Below are 15,533 nucleotides of genomic sequence, written 5' to 3'. Positions count from 1 at the left end.
GGATGCAGCCTGTATCTTACCTTGGCATCACCTGCTACGTTGACCTCCACCTCTTGACCATCTTGCTCCTGTAGTCCCAGGTCAACGTATTGCTCAGCTTGTTCTTCGTTGGTCTTGTCCTCGACCTGTCCTGTAGAAGTCCCAGCTCCCATGCTGTGATCCTTTCTCTTTTTCCAAGCACTGTCACCTGTGTTCCTCTTTAAGATAACAGAACAACTCCTCTGAGAGCAAACCTACTTGACAGAGGCTTTTTGATTACCAGAGGGGTTGAATTTCTGATGTCCAACTATAGAAGAGGTTTGTGTCTGCTTTCACCGACTCCTATGGATCTGTCCGCAGGTTGCTATTGTAAAGTATCTCATCCAGTACCACGTCCAGGAAAGCTTTCCTCTCAAGTTGTAAAATGTAAATGCTCTCTAACCAGAGCAGCCTCTAGCCAACTATCTTCAGTGTGTGTTTTTTTTTTCCTTTTAGATGACAGCCTCTCCTTCTATTGCTTTCTTAAGTCTTCCCCTCCCTCTCTCTTTCTCCATCACATGAGTCTAGGATCAGACACGCCTTGCAGTATCAAAACAGTCACATTAAAAGCAATGAGGACAGGAGCAGAGGGAGGATTACTGGCATTGTCCCAGACAGAACGTGTTCATATACAGGAGCAGGACCTCAAAGGAAGCATAATGGATAGAGCCAAGGAAAACTGCTTATGCTCCTATGTGATCCCTTAACATAAAATCTACAATGATCACCATTACTATATTATCAGCTCATGTCAGCAGGTCATCTATTAACCCTTTCCATTCTTTGAAGAAAACATACCATATACATTGTGTTGATCTGTTTGACTTGTGTAGATCAGGCTAAAGACAATGCTACATCCTATCATTTATGCTTGGTCTGTTAACTTGACCTAAGAAATGTTCTTTAAGGAACCTGACAGGATGGAAAGCAGTACAATCTGCAGACAACACGTTATAAAGCAGGAGGAGCTTAGCAGACAGGCTCGGACTGGCCCACCGGGGAGGCGGGGGATTCCTCGGTGGGCCCCTAGTCTCCTGCGCCAGGAGATAAGACGGAGGAGTAATTATTTCTCATGTTTCTCAGGAGAGATCATTATTGTAGCGACTAGGTGGCAGTATCGCACAGCGATGCAGCCTCCTACTGGTGTAAATTGGGCTTTGTTAAAGGTTATGACCTGCAAAGGTGGGTTGGACTTATGACTGAAAAATTCTGCACAGTGCGTCACACTCCCCAGTACAAAACGGTTTACATGGTGGTAGTGATGATATTCCGGATTTACAGACATCACTGCTGCCATGTAAAGAGATACTAGTGGTGGAGTGGTGGAGGATTTAAAGGGGTTGTCCAGGTTTTCAAGTTATCCTCTCCACACCATAGGGCATAACTATATGATTAGTGGGGTCCTGTTCTCCCTTTTTGATGGTGTGGCAGACCACACATATGCCCTGCTGCTTCATTTATTCTCTTTGGGACCACTGGAAATAGCCAGCACTGTACTCTGCCATCTCCAGTGACCCCATAGAGAATGGATGGAGAGGCAGTGCATATGCTCGACCTGCCACTCAATCAAGAAGGGGGATCAGTGGGGGCTCCAGCATACGGATCCCCACAGATCACTTAGTTATTCCTGATCTTGTGGATAGAGGATAGCTAAAAAAGTATTTTGGGCCAGCTTTTTTATTTTAATTGTATTTTTTATTTTTTACACCCAAAGAAAACCTTTAAAGATAGGGAATGTGTAAAGGTCTAACAGCTATGACACGACAGGTGATAAGTGTCTGATTGATGGGGGTCTGACTGCTGGGAACCCAATGATCAAGAGAACATGGTCTTAAGACTCTTGTGTACATAGATTGGTGGTAATGTAATTGAATGTCTCAGGACTAGTGTTGAACGAGCACCATAGTGCTCAGGTGCTCGGGCCGAACACCTCGGGATGCTTCTGTGCTCTACCGGGCACCCGACCACAATGGAAGTCAATCGGAGAACCCGAGCATTAAACCAGCCACCCCCTGCTCTGAAGAGGGGAGGGTGTCTGGTTCATACAAAAAGTTCCTAAATTGATGGAAACACCACTGAAATGGTTCGGGAACAGCATGGGGAGGATGTTTGGATGCATCTTGGACTCCCAGGTCGCTGCTGGGAGCGATGTTGTCCGAGTAGTACGCCACTTTTACAGACTGACAATAATACGCACCAAACCGAAGATAAAATCAATTTTAGAGGGAGGAAAAAATTGTAAAAAAAATTCTTTCCTGTATTTTTACTTGGTGCTATATAGCAAATGATGACGCGTTCCGGCCAGCCAATCACTGTAATGCCAGCATTACAGTAAGGGCAGTACTTACCTGCACGTTTATTGGCTGCGTATCAGCCAAGAAACGTACGGGACGGAGACTCGAGCATTGGGCTCGAGCACATGCGGTATTCGGCCGAATACCACCATGTGCCGAGCATTGAGATGCTCGAGCCGAACTGGTGTTCGGCCGAGCTTGCTCGATCTTCACTACTCAGGACCCTTTTTTTCATGATCAGTGGGTGTTCCAGCAGTCAGACCCCAGCAATCTGATATTTATCCCCTATTCTGTAGATAGGCAATAGGTCATTATGGTAGGACAACCCTTTTAAATATACTGTAGGTTATGTGCAATCTGAGGAGGTTACGATTTGGTAAATTTCATGCCAGACATTTATGAAAAAGGGGTTAAAGGGTTTGTCCTACTTCAGTAAATGGCATTTATCTTGCAGTTAATACAAGTCACTTACTAATGTATTGTGATTGTCCATATTGCCTCCTTTCCATCACATTATGCATAGCACGTATCCGTGGTTATTACCACCGTGTAATCCAGCAGTGGTGGCCGTGCTTACACACTATAGAGAAAGGCTGGAGGTGCGCATAGGCCAACACCTTTACCTATAGTGTGCAAGCATGGCCACCGCTGGATTACACGGTGGTCAAAACCACGGATACGTTCTGTGTATAATGTGATGGAAAGGAGGCAATATGGACAATCACAATACATTAGTAAGTGCCTTGTATTAACTTTCTCTACATGATAAATGCCAACTGGAGAAGTGAGACAATCCCTTTAACCCCTGTAAGTATGCTACACTTAATAGGGTTAGGAATAAATGTCTTGGTGTGTGCATTGCGTTTTTCCTATGTGTGATTGGTGTGTGCTATATATGATCTATGTATCAGTGGTGCATGTGCAGCATGTGACATATGCATCAGTGGCATGTGAGCCATGTATAAGTTTCTTGTGTCCAATGAGTGATTGGTGTGCGCTGCATGTGTCTTGTTTCTGACTGACTTAAGAGAAGGATATCCATATACAGTACAGACCAAAAGTTTGGACACACCTTCTCATTCAAAGAGTTTTCTATATTTTTATGACTATGAAGGCATCAAAACTATGAATTAACACATGTGGAATTATATACATAATAAACAAGTGTGAAACAGCTGAAAATATGTCATATTCTAGGTTCTTCAAAGTAGCCACCTTTTGCTTTGATTACTGCTTTGCACACTCTTGGCATTCTCTTGATGAGCTTCAAGAGGTAGTCCCCTGAAATGGTCTTCCAACAGTCTTGAAGGAGTTCCCAGAGATGCTTAGCACTTGTTGGCCCTTTTCCCTTCACTCTGCGGTCCAGCTCACCTCAAACCATCTCGATTGGGTTCAGGTCCGGTGACTGTGGAGGCCAGGTCATCTGGCACAGAACCCAATCACTCTCCTTCATGGTCAAATAGCCCTTACTTTCAAAGTTTTCCCAATTTTTCGGCTGACTGACTGACTGACCTTCATTTCTTAAAGTAATGATGGCCACTCGTTTTTCTTTACTTAGCTGCTTTTTTCTTGCCATAATACAAATTCTAACAGTCTATTCAGTAGGACTATCAGCTGTATATCCACCTGACTTCTCCTTAACGCAACTGATGGTCCCAACCCCATTTATAAAACAAGAAATCCCACTTATTAAACCTGACAGGGCACACCTGTGAAGTGAAAACCATTTCAGGGGACTACCTCTTGAAGCTCATCAAGAGAATGCCAAAAGTGTGCAAAGCAGTAATCAAAGCAAAAGGTGGCTACTTTGAAGAACCTACAGTCGTGGCCAAAAGTTTTGAGAATTACATAAATATTGGAAATTGGAAAAGTTGCTGCTTAAGTTTTTATAATAGCAATTTGCATATACTCCAGAATGTTATGAAGAGTGATCAGATGAATTGCATAGTCCTTCTTTGCCATGAAAATTAACTTAATCCGAAAAAAAACTTTCCACTGCATTTCATTGCTGTCATTAAAGGACCTGCTGAGATAATTTCAGTAATCGTCTTGTTAACTCAGGTGAGAATGTTGACGAGCACATGGCTGGAGATCATTATGTCAGGCTGATTGGGTTAAAATGGCAGACTTGACATGTTAAAAGGAGGGTGATGCTTGAAATCATTGTTCTTCCATTGTTAACCATGGTGACCTGCAAAGAAACGCGGGCAGCCATCATTGCATTGCATAAAAATGGCTTCACAGGCAAGGATATTGTGGCTACTAAGATTGCACCTCAATCAACAATTTATAGGATCATCAAGAACTTCAAGGAAAGAGGTTCAATTCTTGTTAAGAAGGCTTCAGGGCGTCCAAGAAAGTCCAGCAAGTGCCAGGATCGTCTCCTAAAGAGGATTCAGCTGCGGGATCGGAGTGCCACCAGTGCAGAGCTTGCTCAGGAATGGCAGCAGGCAGGTGTGAGTGCATCTGCACGCACAGTGAGGCGAAGACTTTTGGAAGATAGCCTGGTGTCAAGAAGGGCAGCAAAGAAGCCACTTCTCGCCCAAAAAAGATCAGGGACAGATTGATCTTCTGCAGAAAGTATGGTGAATGGACTGCTGAGGACTGGGGCAAAGTCATATTCTCCGATGAAGCCTCTTTCCGATTGTTTGGGGCATCTGGAAAAAGGCTTGTCCGGAGAATAAAAGGTGAGCGCTACCATCAGTCCTGTGTCATGCCAACAGTAAAGCATCCTGAGACCATTCATGTGTGGGGTTGCTTCTCATCCAAGGGAGTGGGCTCACTCCCAATTTTGCCCAAAAACACAGCCATGAATAAAGAATGGTACCAAAACACCCTCCAACAGCAACTTCTTCCAACAATCCAACAACAGTTTGGTGAAGAACAATGCATTTTCCAGCACGATGGAGCACCGTGCCATAAGGCAAAAGTGATAACTAAGTGGCTCGGGGACCAAAACGTTGACATTTTGGGTCCATGGCCTGGAAACTCCCCAGATCTTAATCCCATTGAGAACTTGTGGTCAATCCTCAAGAGGCGGGTAGACAAACAAAAACCCACTAATTCTGACAAACTCCAAGAAGTGATTATGAAAGAATGGGTTGCTATCAGTCAGGAATTGGCCCAGAAGTTGATTGAGTGCATGCCCAGTCGGATTGCAGAGGTTCTGAAAAAGAAGGGCCAACACTGCAAATACTGACTCTTTGCATAAATGTCATGTAATTGTCGATAAAATCCTTTGAAACGTATGAAGTGCGTGTAATTATATTTCACTACATCACAGAAACAACTGAAACAAAGATCTAAAAGCAGTTTAGCAGCAAACTTTGTGAAAACTAATATTTGTGTCATTCTCAAAACTTTTGGCCATGACTGTAGAATATGACATATTTTCAGTTGTTTCACACTTGTTTGTTATGTATATAATTCCACGTGTTAATTCATAGTTTTGATGCCTTCAATGTGAATCTCCAATTTTCATAGTCATGAAAATAAAGAAAACTCTTTGAATGAGAAGGTGTGTCCAAACTTTTGGTCTGTACTGTATGTGTAAATTCTGCCACATGTATATTTGTGCATTTTGCTGTGAATGTCTACCATCATACTTCGGCCTCCTGCACACGAACGTGTGCTGCCCGTTGCCGTATTGCAAATCCGCAATACACAGGCGCCGTTTTGTGGGCATTTCGCATCACGGATGCGTACCCATTCTCTTCAATGGGTCCGCAAATCCGGAGATGCGGAATGGTGCGGAACGGAAGCACGGAACGGAAACCCACGGAAGCACTACGGAGTGCTTCCGTGGGGTTTCGTACCGTACTTCCGTTCCGCAAAAAGATAGAACATGTCCTATCTTTTGCCCCACGGTCGGTGTTTGTGCATTGCGGCCCACAATTAGCGGCCCGCAGCACGACCACGGGGCGGACACATTCGTGTGCAGGAGGCCTTCATTTTTAATATAACTGTTATTAATGTAAGTGCTTATGAACACGACCGTTGGCTGTTTCGCAGTCCGCAAATTGCGGATCCACAAAACCTGGATACCGTGTGCATTCCACATTATGCGGAACAGAACAGCCGGCCTCTAATAGAACAGTCCTATCCTTGTCTGTAATGCCGACAATAATAGGACATGTTCTATCATTTTGCAGAACGGCCATGTGAACATACAGACATGGAATGCACACGGAGTCTTTTTTTTTTTTTGTGGCCCCATTGAAGTGAAGGGAACGGTACAGACATGGAAAAAATATAAGTTTGTATGCAGAAGCCCTAAGGTGGGCCCTAAGTACCTCAGTCCGACACCTTAAAACTTTGTTCTTTCTATGCTTAGACATCATGTAGGTCACGGGTGTCAAACACAAGGCCCACGGGCCGAATCCTGTGGCCCGCGCAACCGCCGCCGATATGCGGCAGGCGAGCGAGCTGGCGGCGGCGGCTGGGCACAGGGAGATGAGCGCTTCCATTGTGGAAGCGCTCATCTCCAGTCATCTGTATCGCCGTCCTCAGGACAGTGATACAGATGCCTGCCTGTGCTGCGGTAGGGGAGGGAGAGGCGTGTCCCTTTCCCTTCCTCTGATAGGCTGCCGGCCTAGTGCCTGCAGCCTATCAGAGGCCGGCGCAGGCGGTGCGATTACGTCATCGCGCTGCCTGAGCCATACAGCGTGGGACACAGGCCAGAAGAGGCCTGCATCGCATCACTGACATGAAGGTAAGTATGTGTTTTTTTAAATTATTTTTATTATGTACAATACTTTTACTGGCGGGGGCTGTTATTACTGGCAAAGGGGGGGCTGTTTGTTATTACTGGCAAAGGGGGGCTGTTATTACTGGCGGGGGCTGTTATTACTGGCAAAGGGGGGGCTATTTGTTATTACTGGCAAAGGGGGGGCTGTTATTACTGGCGGGGGCTGTTATTACTGGCAAAGGGGGGGCTGTTATTACTGGCAAAGGGGGGGCTGTTATTACTGGCGGGGCTGTTATTACTGGGCGCTGTTATTACTGGCAAAGGGGGGGCTGTTATTACTGGCAAAGGGGGGGCTGTTTGTTACTGGCAAAAGGGGGGCTGCTATTACTGGCAAAGGGGGCTGTTATTACTGGCGGGGGCTGTTATTACTGGCACAGAGGGGCTGTTATTACTGACACAGAGGGGCTCTTATTACTGGGGGCTGTTATTACTGGCACAGAGGGGCTGTTATTACTGGGGGCTGTTATTACTGGCACAGAGGGGCTGTTATTACTGGGGGCTGTTATTACTAGCACAGAGGGGCTGTTATTACTGACACAGAGGGGCTGTTATTACTGGCACAGAGGGGCTGTTATTACTGACACAGAGGGGCTCTTATTACTGGGAGCTGTTATTACTGGCACAGTGGGGCTGTTATTACTGGGGGCTGTTATTACTGGCACAGAGGGGCTGTTATTACTGACACAGAGGGGCTCTTATTACTGGGGGCTGTTATTACTGGCACAGAGGGGCTGTTATTACTGGGGGCTGCTATTACTGGCAAAGGGGGGGCTGTTATTAATGGCAAAGGGGGGGCTGTTATTACTGGCAAAGGGGGCTGTTATTACTGGCGGGGGCTGTTATTACTGGCACAGAGGGGCTGTTATTACTGGGGGCTGTTATTACAGGGGGCTGCTATTATCTCCAAATACTTATTATGAAATCTTTCTCATTAGGATAAAACACCTCATCAGCTCCACCGAGCCCCCGGCCAAAGTGTGGAAGTGGCGTCCGAGATCCCCAAGGGCCAAGCCAAGTAACTAAGTTTTCCGGCCCTTTGAGGGTGACCAAACTGCTGATGCGGCCCCCGATGAATTTGAGTTTGACACCCCTGATGTAGGTGGTCCTATCACTGACAGCTGATGCTGGGAATGCTGTCACTCGCTAAGTAGGATCGCCCACATGACCCCTAACATAGATAGAGCAGAGGTTTAAAGGGGTTGTGTCAAGTAGTAAAGTCATCCCTTATCCACAGGATAATAAGAGGGGGTCCCAAGAACAGGGGTCCCATGTAGCTAAGTACAGCACAAGCTTGGACTGCCGCTACATCAGGTTGGGGATATGGTACGTTCTTCGTATGGGACATTCTTAACACTTTTATTATAGGCAGCAGTGTCATAGTCTGACAACCAATTTAGAGCTTGCTGTCCTGTGAAGACAGGAGGTCAGTCTCTCCTGTGTGGCTGCTCTCCTTTGAACTAAAGAACATCTTTTAAATCCCTCCTGGCCCCTTTCAGACATCTAGCCTCCCCATCCAGTTCTGCTGCCTTTCTCGTTCCTTTGTTTGTCCCATACTTGAATTGTAACAGACAGAAGTTATATGCCACTGATCTATCACTTGCTGCCCTCAGAAAGTGCGATGATACTCTGCCTCCTCTGATGAGCCATAGGCTAATGGGAACTGTAGGTTGCATTAGAGAAACCATATCAGAGGGGAAGAAGGAACCAAGATGGCAGACAACCTATGTTTGTCACATCAACTAATACAGGCATGCACAAGAGTATCTATTCTACATTATTTTTTTATAGTAGCCTGTGCTGCACTACAGACGCAAATCCAAAAGTGCTTGAGTGACGCTTTAAAGGGGTTCTTTGGGGGCTTCCTAGTCCAAGCTCTACACAGAGGAAATGGTTTGGAGAGCAGTGGGAATAAGTGAGGTGAGTAATAATGATTATTATTTATTTTTTTATATTATTTTTAACAAGTTCTAACCCTTTTTAATAAAAGTTGTATTTCCCGGGAAAACCCTTTTAAATAGTACTTTCTACCTACATAGTTTAGTGTACACAGGGGTAATACTTTTCAGATGTACAAAGAACGTTCACACACCCAACCTGTACAAGCAATGTAAGTCAAGAAAATCATCCTGTAGCTGACTTTAATAATTTGTGCATATGGCTGAATGTGCTCAGTACAATGGTGGACATAGACAGAAGAGGGTCCCTGTGTAATTTGCAGGGGTCTTTTGCTGTCCAGCTTTAAATTTCTTAAGAACAGGGTGGTCACCAGTGAGGTCTTTAGCAAATCCTATACCAGTGTAGATATTTCTCTGGTGAATTGCAATCCTCCAGTGTCTATAAGCAAAAGGAAACAATAACCACAATAAAGCCAGGAAAGAGACCAGAAAAAATTAAAAAATTTTAAGTTAAGTAATATAAACGTATATGAACTGATGAAGGAAATATCTTTGTGACGTTTAAATTAAAGGGTTATTCTCATCTCAGACATTGGGGGAACGTCACTAGGATATGCCCCCAATGTCTTATAGGTACGAGTCCCACCTCTGGGACTTAGAAAGGAGCCTGCAAAGTCCCGGAGGGTGCACGTGTATGAGCAGCCGCCCTCCATTCATTCCTATGGGAGAGCCGAAAATAGCCGAGCAGCACGCTCGGCTATTTTCGAATGTCCAATTGAAATAAATGAGAGGCGCACCGCACAAGTTCGGTCACCGCTCCATTCACTTCTATAGCTTGCTTGGCTATTTTTGGTGCTCCCACAGGAATGAATGGAGGGTGACTGCACATAAGCGGTGTGCCCTACGGGACTTTGCAGGCTCTGTTCTAAGTATAGCTCTGTTGGGACCGTAAATATCAGATATTGGGGGCATATCCTAGCAATATGCCTCCAATGTCTAAGATTGTAATAACCCTTTAATACTGTCCATACACATAAGAAAGCTGTTTGTTGAATGCTTGTTTGACCTACAATTGTCATTCCTGATCCCCTCACACATGTTTGCTTCTGTCCTCAATAAGCAGAAGGAGAGGGAGAGGAGGAATCTGGCAGTGGCTTATCTTCATGAGAACAAAATGATCAGGCAGTTGAAATCCAACATCCTTATCTCCCCCAACATCTGCAGGGGAGTTTGGAGGCTCCTATACTCAGTAAATGATTAGTTGAGCTGACAGACATGTAATATCAGTTTTAGTTTTCCAAATCTTGCAAATGTTTAGAAGATCTTAAAGTGGTCCAAAGATGATTCAATAAAGTTGCCCCCAACTTCCAAGGCCACTTAGATCAACCGATGTGCTCCAAAAATTACTTTAAATGGCTTTTCCAGTACTTAGATATTGATGACCTATCCTCAGGAAAGGTCATCAATATCAGATTGGTGGGGATCTAACACTAGACACTCCCATGGACCAGCTGTGTTGGACCATCCGCCAGTGCGAGAGACTATACAGTGGACAGAAAGCTCTGTCCACTTTGTACTCCAGCACTGTTGTACTGCAGCATAGCTCAAATTCACTTGAATGAATGCCAAGCTGCAGCATCACAGCACGGCTACTACCCAATGGACTGAACCTTGTGCTTCTGACTCTATCCATTGTATAGTTTTTGGCACCAGTGGCTGCCAGTACCTAATTACTGGAAAGCCCCTTTAATTATTGTAACCCACATGAATAATATCCAGACATGCCTTCATGTAAAGGCCCACATCCAATTAGTATATTGTCGGACGAATTTGCCGAGAATGGCGGGTTTGGACAAGAGTCTAATGTGTATGGGGAGCTCTAGGCTCTCCCCAACAGATGATGTGGGAGGAAAGAAGGATGAGGCAAAGTAAATATTTTCTCCTGATTTTTGTTCTTCCGGGGTATAAGCCACCCCCAGAGGTGTCTGGCAGCGGTTTTCTCCAATATCCCCATTAAAAACACATGCAGGTTCGGACGAGCCAAACATGTATGTGTATGTGGGAGCTGAGAAAGAGTTGGGAGAGATAGTTGTCAGCTGAATGATTATTCAGCTAACAGCTATTTAATGTGACAGAATGCTCAAACATTATGTGAACAGATCCATACAATAATGTGAACAGAAGACTGTAAACAAGACTTCCCTTTAAATTATTGCAACATACAGCGTCGGACTGGGGTACCTAGGGCTCACCAGTAAAATTCATTCTTGAAGTCAACTGTACAGCTGCAAGCAAATGCTACCTACTCACACAGCAGCAGGAAAACGCTACAAGATCATTGATTATGGAAATTTTTGCAGTGACTTTGAGAAGATAGGTCCCAAGGGAAAGAGGACATGGCTAGCCCGACTCTGTACTGAGAAGTTATCTCTGCCACCCAATGCATCTATAATAACAAACTGGGTACTTTGTCAAGTAATCTACCCAGTTTTATATATAGTAATAGGAAAATGAGCGAGCACTCATACACTTGGCAACCAGATTGACATGTGCAGAAAATATTTATTAAATCCCCATAAAATACACGTAATAAAATTTATAAGAACAATGTAGCAATAATATACAACATTACAATCACATATATTGTGGTAGATATGATCGATACTATATTCATATGACTCAATAGTGTCGATAAATTCAATAATATATATCACACCAAAAAACTTCAAGTATATGCTGTTATTTGGGAAAGAGGGGGTATTATCTTCTAGAGCTCTATCCCAATTTGGGAAACTGAATGTCACTGAAAATGTTGGAGGTGTATTCACTGGGAGCTCAATATGTTCATAAAGTGTCCACAGGAATCCTGATAATGTGAAAAGTCTCTTATAGCATATCCTTTTAAGGTCGATATGAGCTTTGAATTGAAGAAAACTTTAAATCGATATTTGGCTTACCGTCTAGCGTCTGCTGTCTCCCTATTGCTTCAATGGAGCTTTAAATATTTGCCGGCTTATTCAGTCGCTCCATACAGCAAGCTGGTTTAAATTTCGCGGGAGTTCCAAAGATCGCAGGAGTTGCCACTCTGTTCCGCAATTTCCTTTGGTGCAGCTTTTGACGATAAAAATAGTTAATCCTTTACTGTAGAAATTTTCTTCTGTATGGCCATACAGTATTATCGGAGGCTTTTCAATGCAGGTACATCACTTGTTTCACCATACGCGTTACGGGTAGATTCACTTTCCCTTCCTCAGTGGTCCACACCATGTAAACATTCACAGTGCAGGTGGAAAAAGTATGTGAACCCTTGGATTTAATAACTGGTTGAACCTCCTTTGGCAGCAATAACTTCAACTAAACGTTTCCTGTAGTTGCAGATCAGACTTGCACAACGGTCAGGAGTAATTCTTGACCATTCCTCTTTACAGAACTGTTTCAGTTCAGCAATATTCTTGGGATGTCTGGTGTGAATCGCTTTCTTGTGGTCATGCCACAGCATCTCAATCGGGTTGAGGTCAGGACTCTGACTGGGCCACTCCAAAAGGCGTATTTTCTTTTGTTTAAGCCATTCTGTTGTTGATTTACTTCTATGCTTTGGTTCGTTGTCCTGTTGCAACACCCATCTTCTGTTGAGCTTCAGCTGGTGGACAGATGGCCTTAAGTTATCCTGCAAAATGTCTTGATAAACCTGGGAATTACCAATCCCCTAGTCTCTCTACCAAACCTCCTACGTCTCTTAGAAAATTTCTCAGAGGCCTCTGGACTATGAATTAATCACCAAAAATCCGAACTTATGTTATGTAATATTCCTCCCTCCTTGAAGTCTCTCCTTCTAAAGAATTTCCAATTTCACTACTTGCCCAATCACATTCCATATTTAAACACATTATTACCAAACTTACCGCATAAGATGTATAGGTTGAACTATATCCCTTTGTATAGGAGTATAAGAGATGACCTTAAAACCTGGCATAAGTTACCGATATCCTGGATAGGACGAATACATGTTATTAAGATGGTAGTCTTACCCAAACTCCTTTACTTATTCAGGACTATACCAACCCCAGTCCCAAGTGGAGATCTTCAAGGCCTACAAAGGGATGTAATGAAGTTCGTTTGGGGCAATAAACGGGCTCGTATTGCTAAGGCTACCATGTGCCGACATAAAACACAGGGTGGTTTATCAGTCCCTGATTTCATTAAATATTACAAAGCGGCTAGATTAGCCCAACTTTTTTTGATACACACTAGATACGAAACTCACCCATTGTGGGTCTCGCTGGAGCAGTCCCTTATATCCCCTTGGTCATGGAAAGCTTTAATTTGGTCTACACTACCCATTCCAAAAAGAATTTGTACCGACTCGCCATTATCATACCAGGCCATACTTTTATGGAGGTCGGTTAGGTTTAAGTTTTCATTACAGTCAAAACCCTCTCCACTTATCCAATTAATAGGCAATCCTGCCTTCACACCTGGATTGAGATACTCCAATTTTAAGTGGTGGATTGACAACAATTATACAACTCTTCACAGATTCCTGGTTAGGGGGAAATTGATTGCCCTGGGCGATTTTAGAGATAAAGTGGACCTCCCAAGCGATGAATCGTTCAGGGCTAATCAAATTTTCTCATTCCTTCAATCCCTGAAGATTGATAATCAGATATTAGACTTTACTTCTTTTGAACGATTTATCAACTTCTCTCTGTGTAGAAGGGGTATGTTGTCTAGATTTTATAGTATGCTGGACCTCACACCCGAAGGGGTGCGTCTTTCGTATATGGTGGAGTGGGAGAAGGATATCCAAGAAGAATGTCCATTATCTGAGTGGTTCCTTCGTTCCCAGACACTGACCAAGACTTCTTGGCAGACCACACTGGCTGAGACCTCTGTGAAGGTCCTTCCTAGAACCCACTTAGTACCATTTCGGTTGCACCGTATATATCCAGAGGTATCTCCATTATGCTTTAGAGGATGCAATGATGATGGTACGGTTTATCATATTTGGTGGACCTGCCCCCATGCACAGCTATTCTGGTCCAAAATTGGCAAATTGCTTACTACAATTTTAGGATGTTCCTACCAAATTACACCAGCCTTATGCCTCCTGGGAGATAAACCTCCTGAACTAACTTTTGCCAAATTTAAATTGTCACAGTACATTTTAATGGCAGCCAGAATTCATATAGCGTTTAAGTGGAAAACAAATGTCTTAAGCTTCCAGGCAGTTTTAGATAGAGTTAATAGGATACTTCTTTATGAAAAACTCTCAGCAATTCGAGCTGACACTTTTGAAGCGTTCGAAAAATTATGGGAACCCTGGGTCTCTTCATCCTACTCCGCCAGGATACAACATAATCTATCACTGTAGTGTGCATTACCCAAAGTGATGTTGCATCAGACTAGAAACGAGCAGGCTGTGCATATTCATGATGCTATCTAAATCCACTTGTGACTCTACACCTAAAGTTCTTTAAGAAGACCTCCATTTGACAACTGGTTTTTGTTTTATGCATATTGTTTCTTATTTATTATTTCCTTGTATGCCTATACTTACTTTATGAACAAAATGTATGTATATCAACAATTATTCTCTAATATACCAAGATGCATTGTTGTTGTTGAAAATAACTTTTAATAAAACATTTGAAACATAAACTTGGGAATTAATTTTTCCTTTGATGATAGCAATCCGTCCAGGCCCTGACGCAGCAAATCTGCCCCAAACCATGATGCCCCCACCACCATACTTCACAGTTGGGATGAGGTTTTGATGTTGGTGTGCTGTGCCTCTTTCTCCACACATAGTGTTGTGTGTTTCTTCCAAACAACTCAACTTTTGTTTCATCTGTCCACCGAATATTTTGCCAGTACTGCTGTGGAACATCCAGGTGCTCTTGTGCAAACTGTAAACATGCAGCAATGTTTTTTTTAGACAGCAGTGGCTTCCTCTGTGGTATCCTCCCATGAAATCCATTCTTGTTTAGTTTTTTACGTATCGTAGAATCGCTAACAGGGATGTTAGCATATGACAGAGACTTTTGTAAGTCTTTAGCTGACTCTCTAGGATTCTTCTTCACCTCATTGAGCAGTTTGTGCTGTGCTCTTGCAGTCATCTTTACAGGACAGCCACTCCTAGGGAGAGTAGCATCAGTGCTGAACTTCCTCCATTTATAGACAATTTGTCTTACCGTGGACTGATGAACAGCAAGGCTTTTGGAGATACATTTATAACCCTTTCCAGCTGTATGCAAGTCAACAATTCTTAATCAAAGGTCTTCTGAGAGCTCTTTTGTGTGAGGCATCATTCACATCAGGCAATGCTTCTTGTGAAAAGCAAACCCAGAACTGGGGGGTGTTTTTTTATAGGGCAGGGCAGCTGTAACCAACACCTCCAATCTCATCTCATTGATTGGACTCCAGTTGGCTGACACCTCACTTCACTTAGCTTTTGGAGATGTCATTAGTCTAGGGGTTCACATACTTTTTCCACCTGCACTGTGAAGGTTTACATGGTGTGTTCAATAAAAACATGGTAACATTTAATTCTTTGTGTGTTATTAGTTTAAGCAGACTGTG

At 43.6% G+C, this 15,533-nt stretch overlaps 1 protein-coding gene across 2 annotated transcripts in view; it reads right to left on the bottom strand.

The window, feature by feature from the left end:
• AKAP12 (A-kinase anchoring protein 12) overlaps positions 1 to 442 on the bottom strand; it is a 162,323-nt gene extending 161,881 nt beyond the window's left edge. For both annotated transcript variants that reach the window (XM_040429525.1, XM_040429526.1), the window contains exon 1: positions 21 to 442. In XM_040429525.1, the coding sequence (XP_040285459.1) occupies positions 21 to 152 (132 nt within the window). In that variant the 5' untranslated portion in view covers positions 153 to 442. The remainder of the gene's footprint in view (positions 1 to 20) is intronic.
• Positions 443 to 15,533: the final 15,091 nt, after the last annotated feature.

Source organism: Bufo bufo, chromosome 4, assembly GCF_905171765.1.
Source record: "Bufo bufo chromosome 4, aBufBuf1.1, whole genome shotgun sequence".
Lineage (NCBI taxonomy): Eukaryota > Metazoa > Chordata > Amphibia > Anura > Bufonidae > Bufo > Bufo bufo.
Note: the sequence above shows the minus strand (reverse complement) of the source record. Positions and strands in the feature narration are given on the sequence as shown.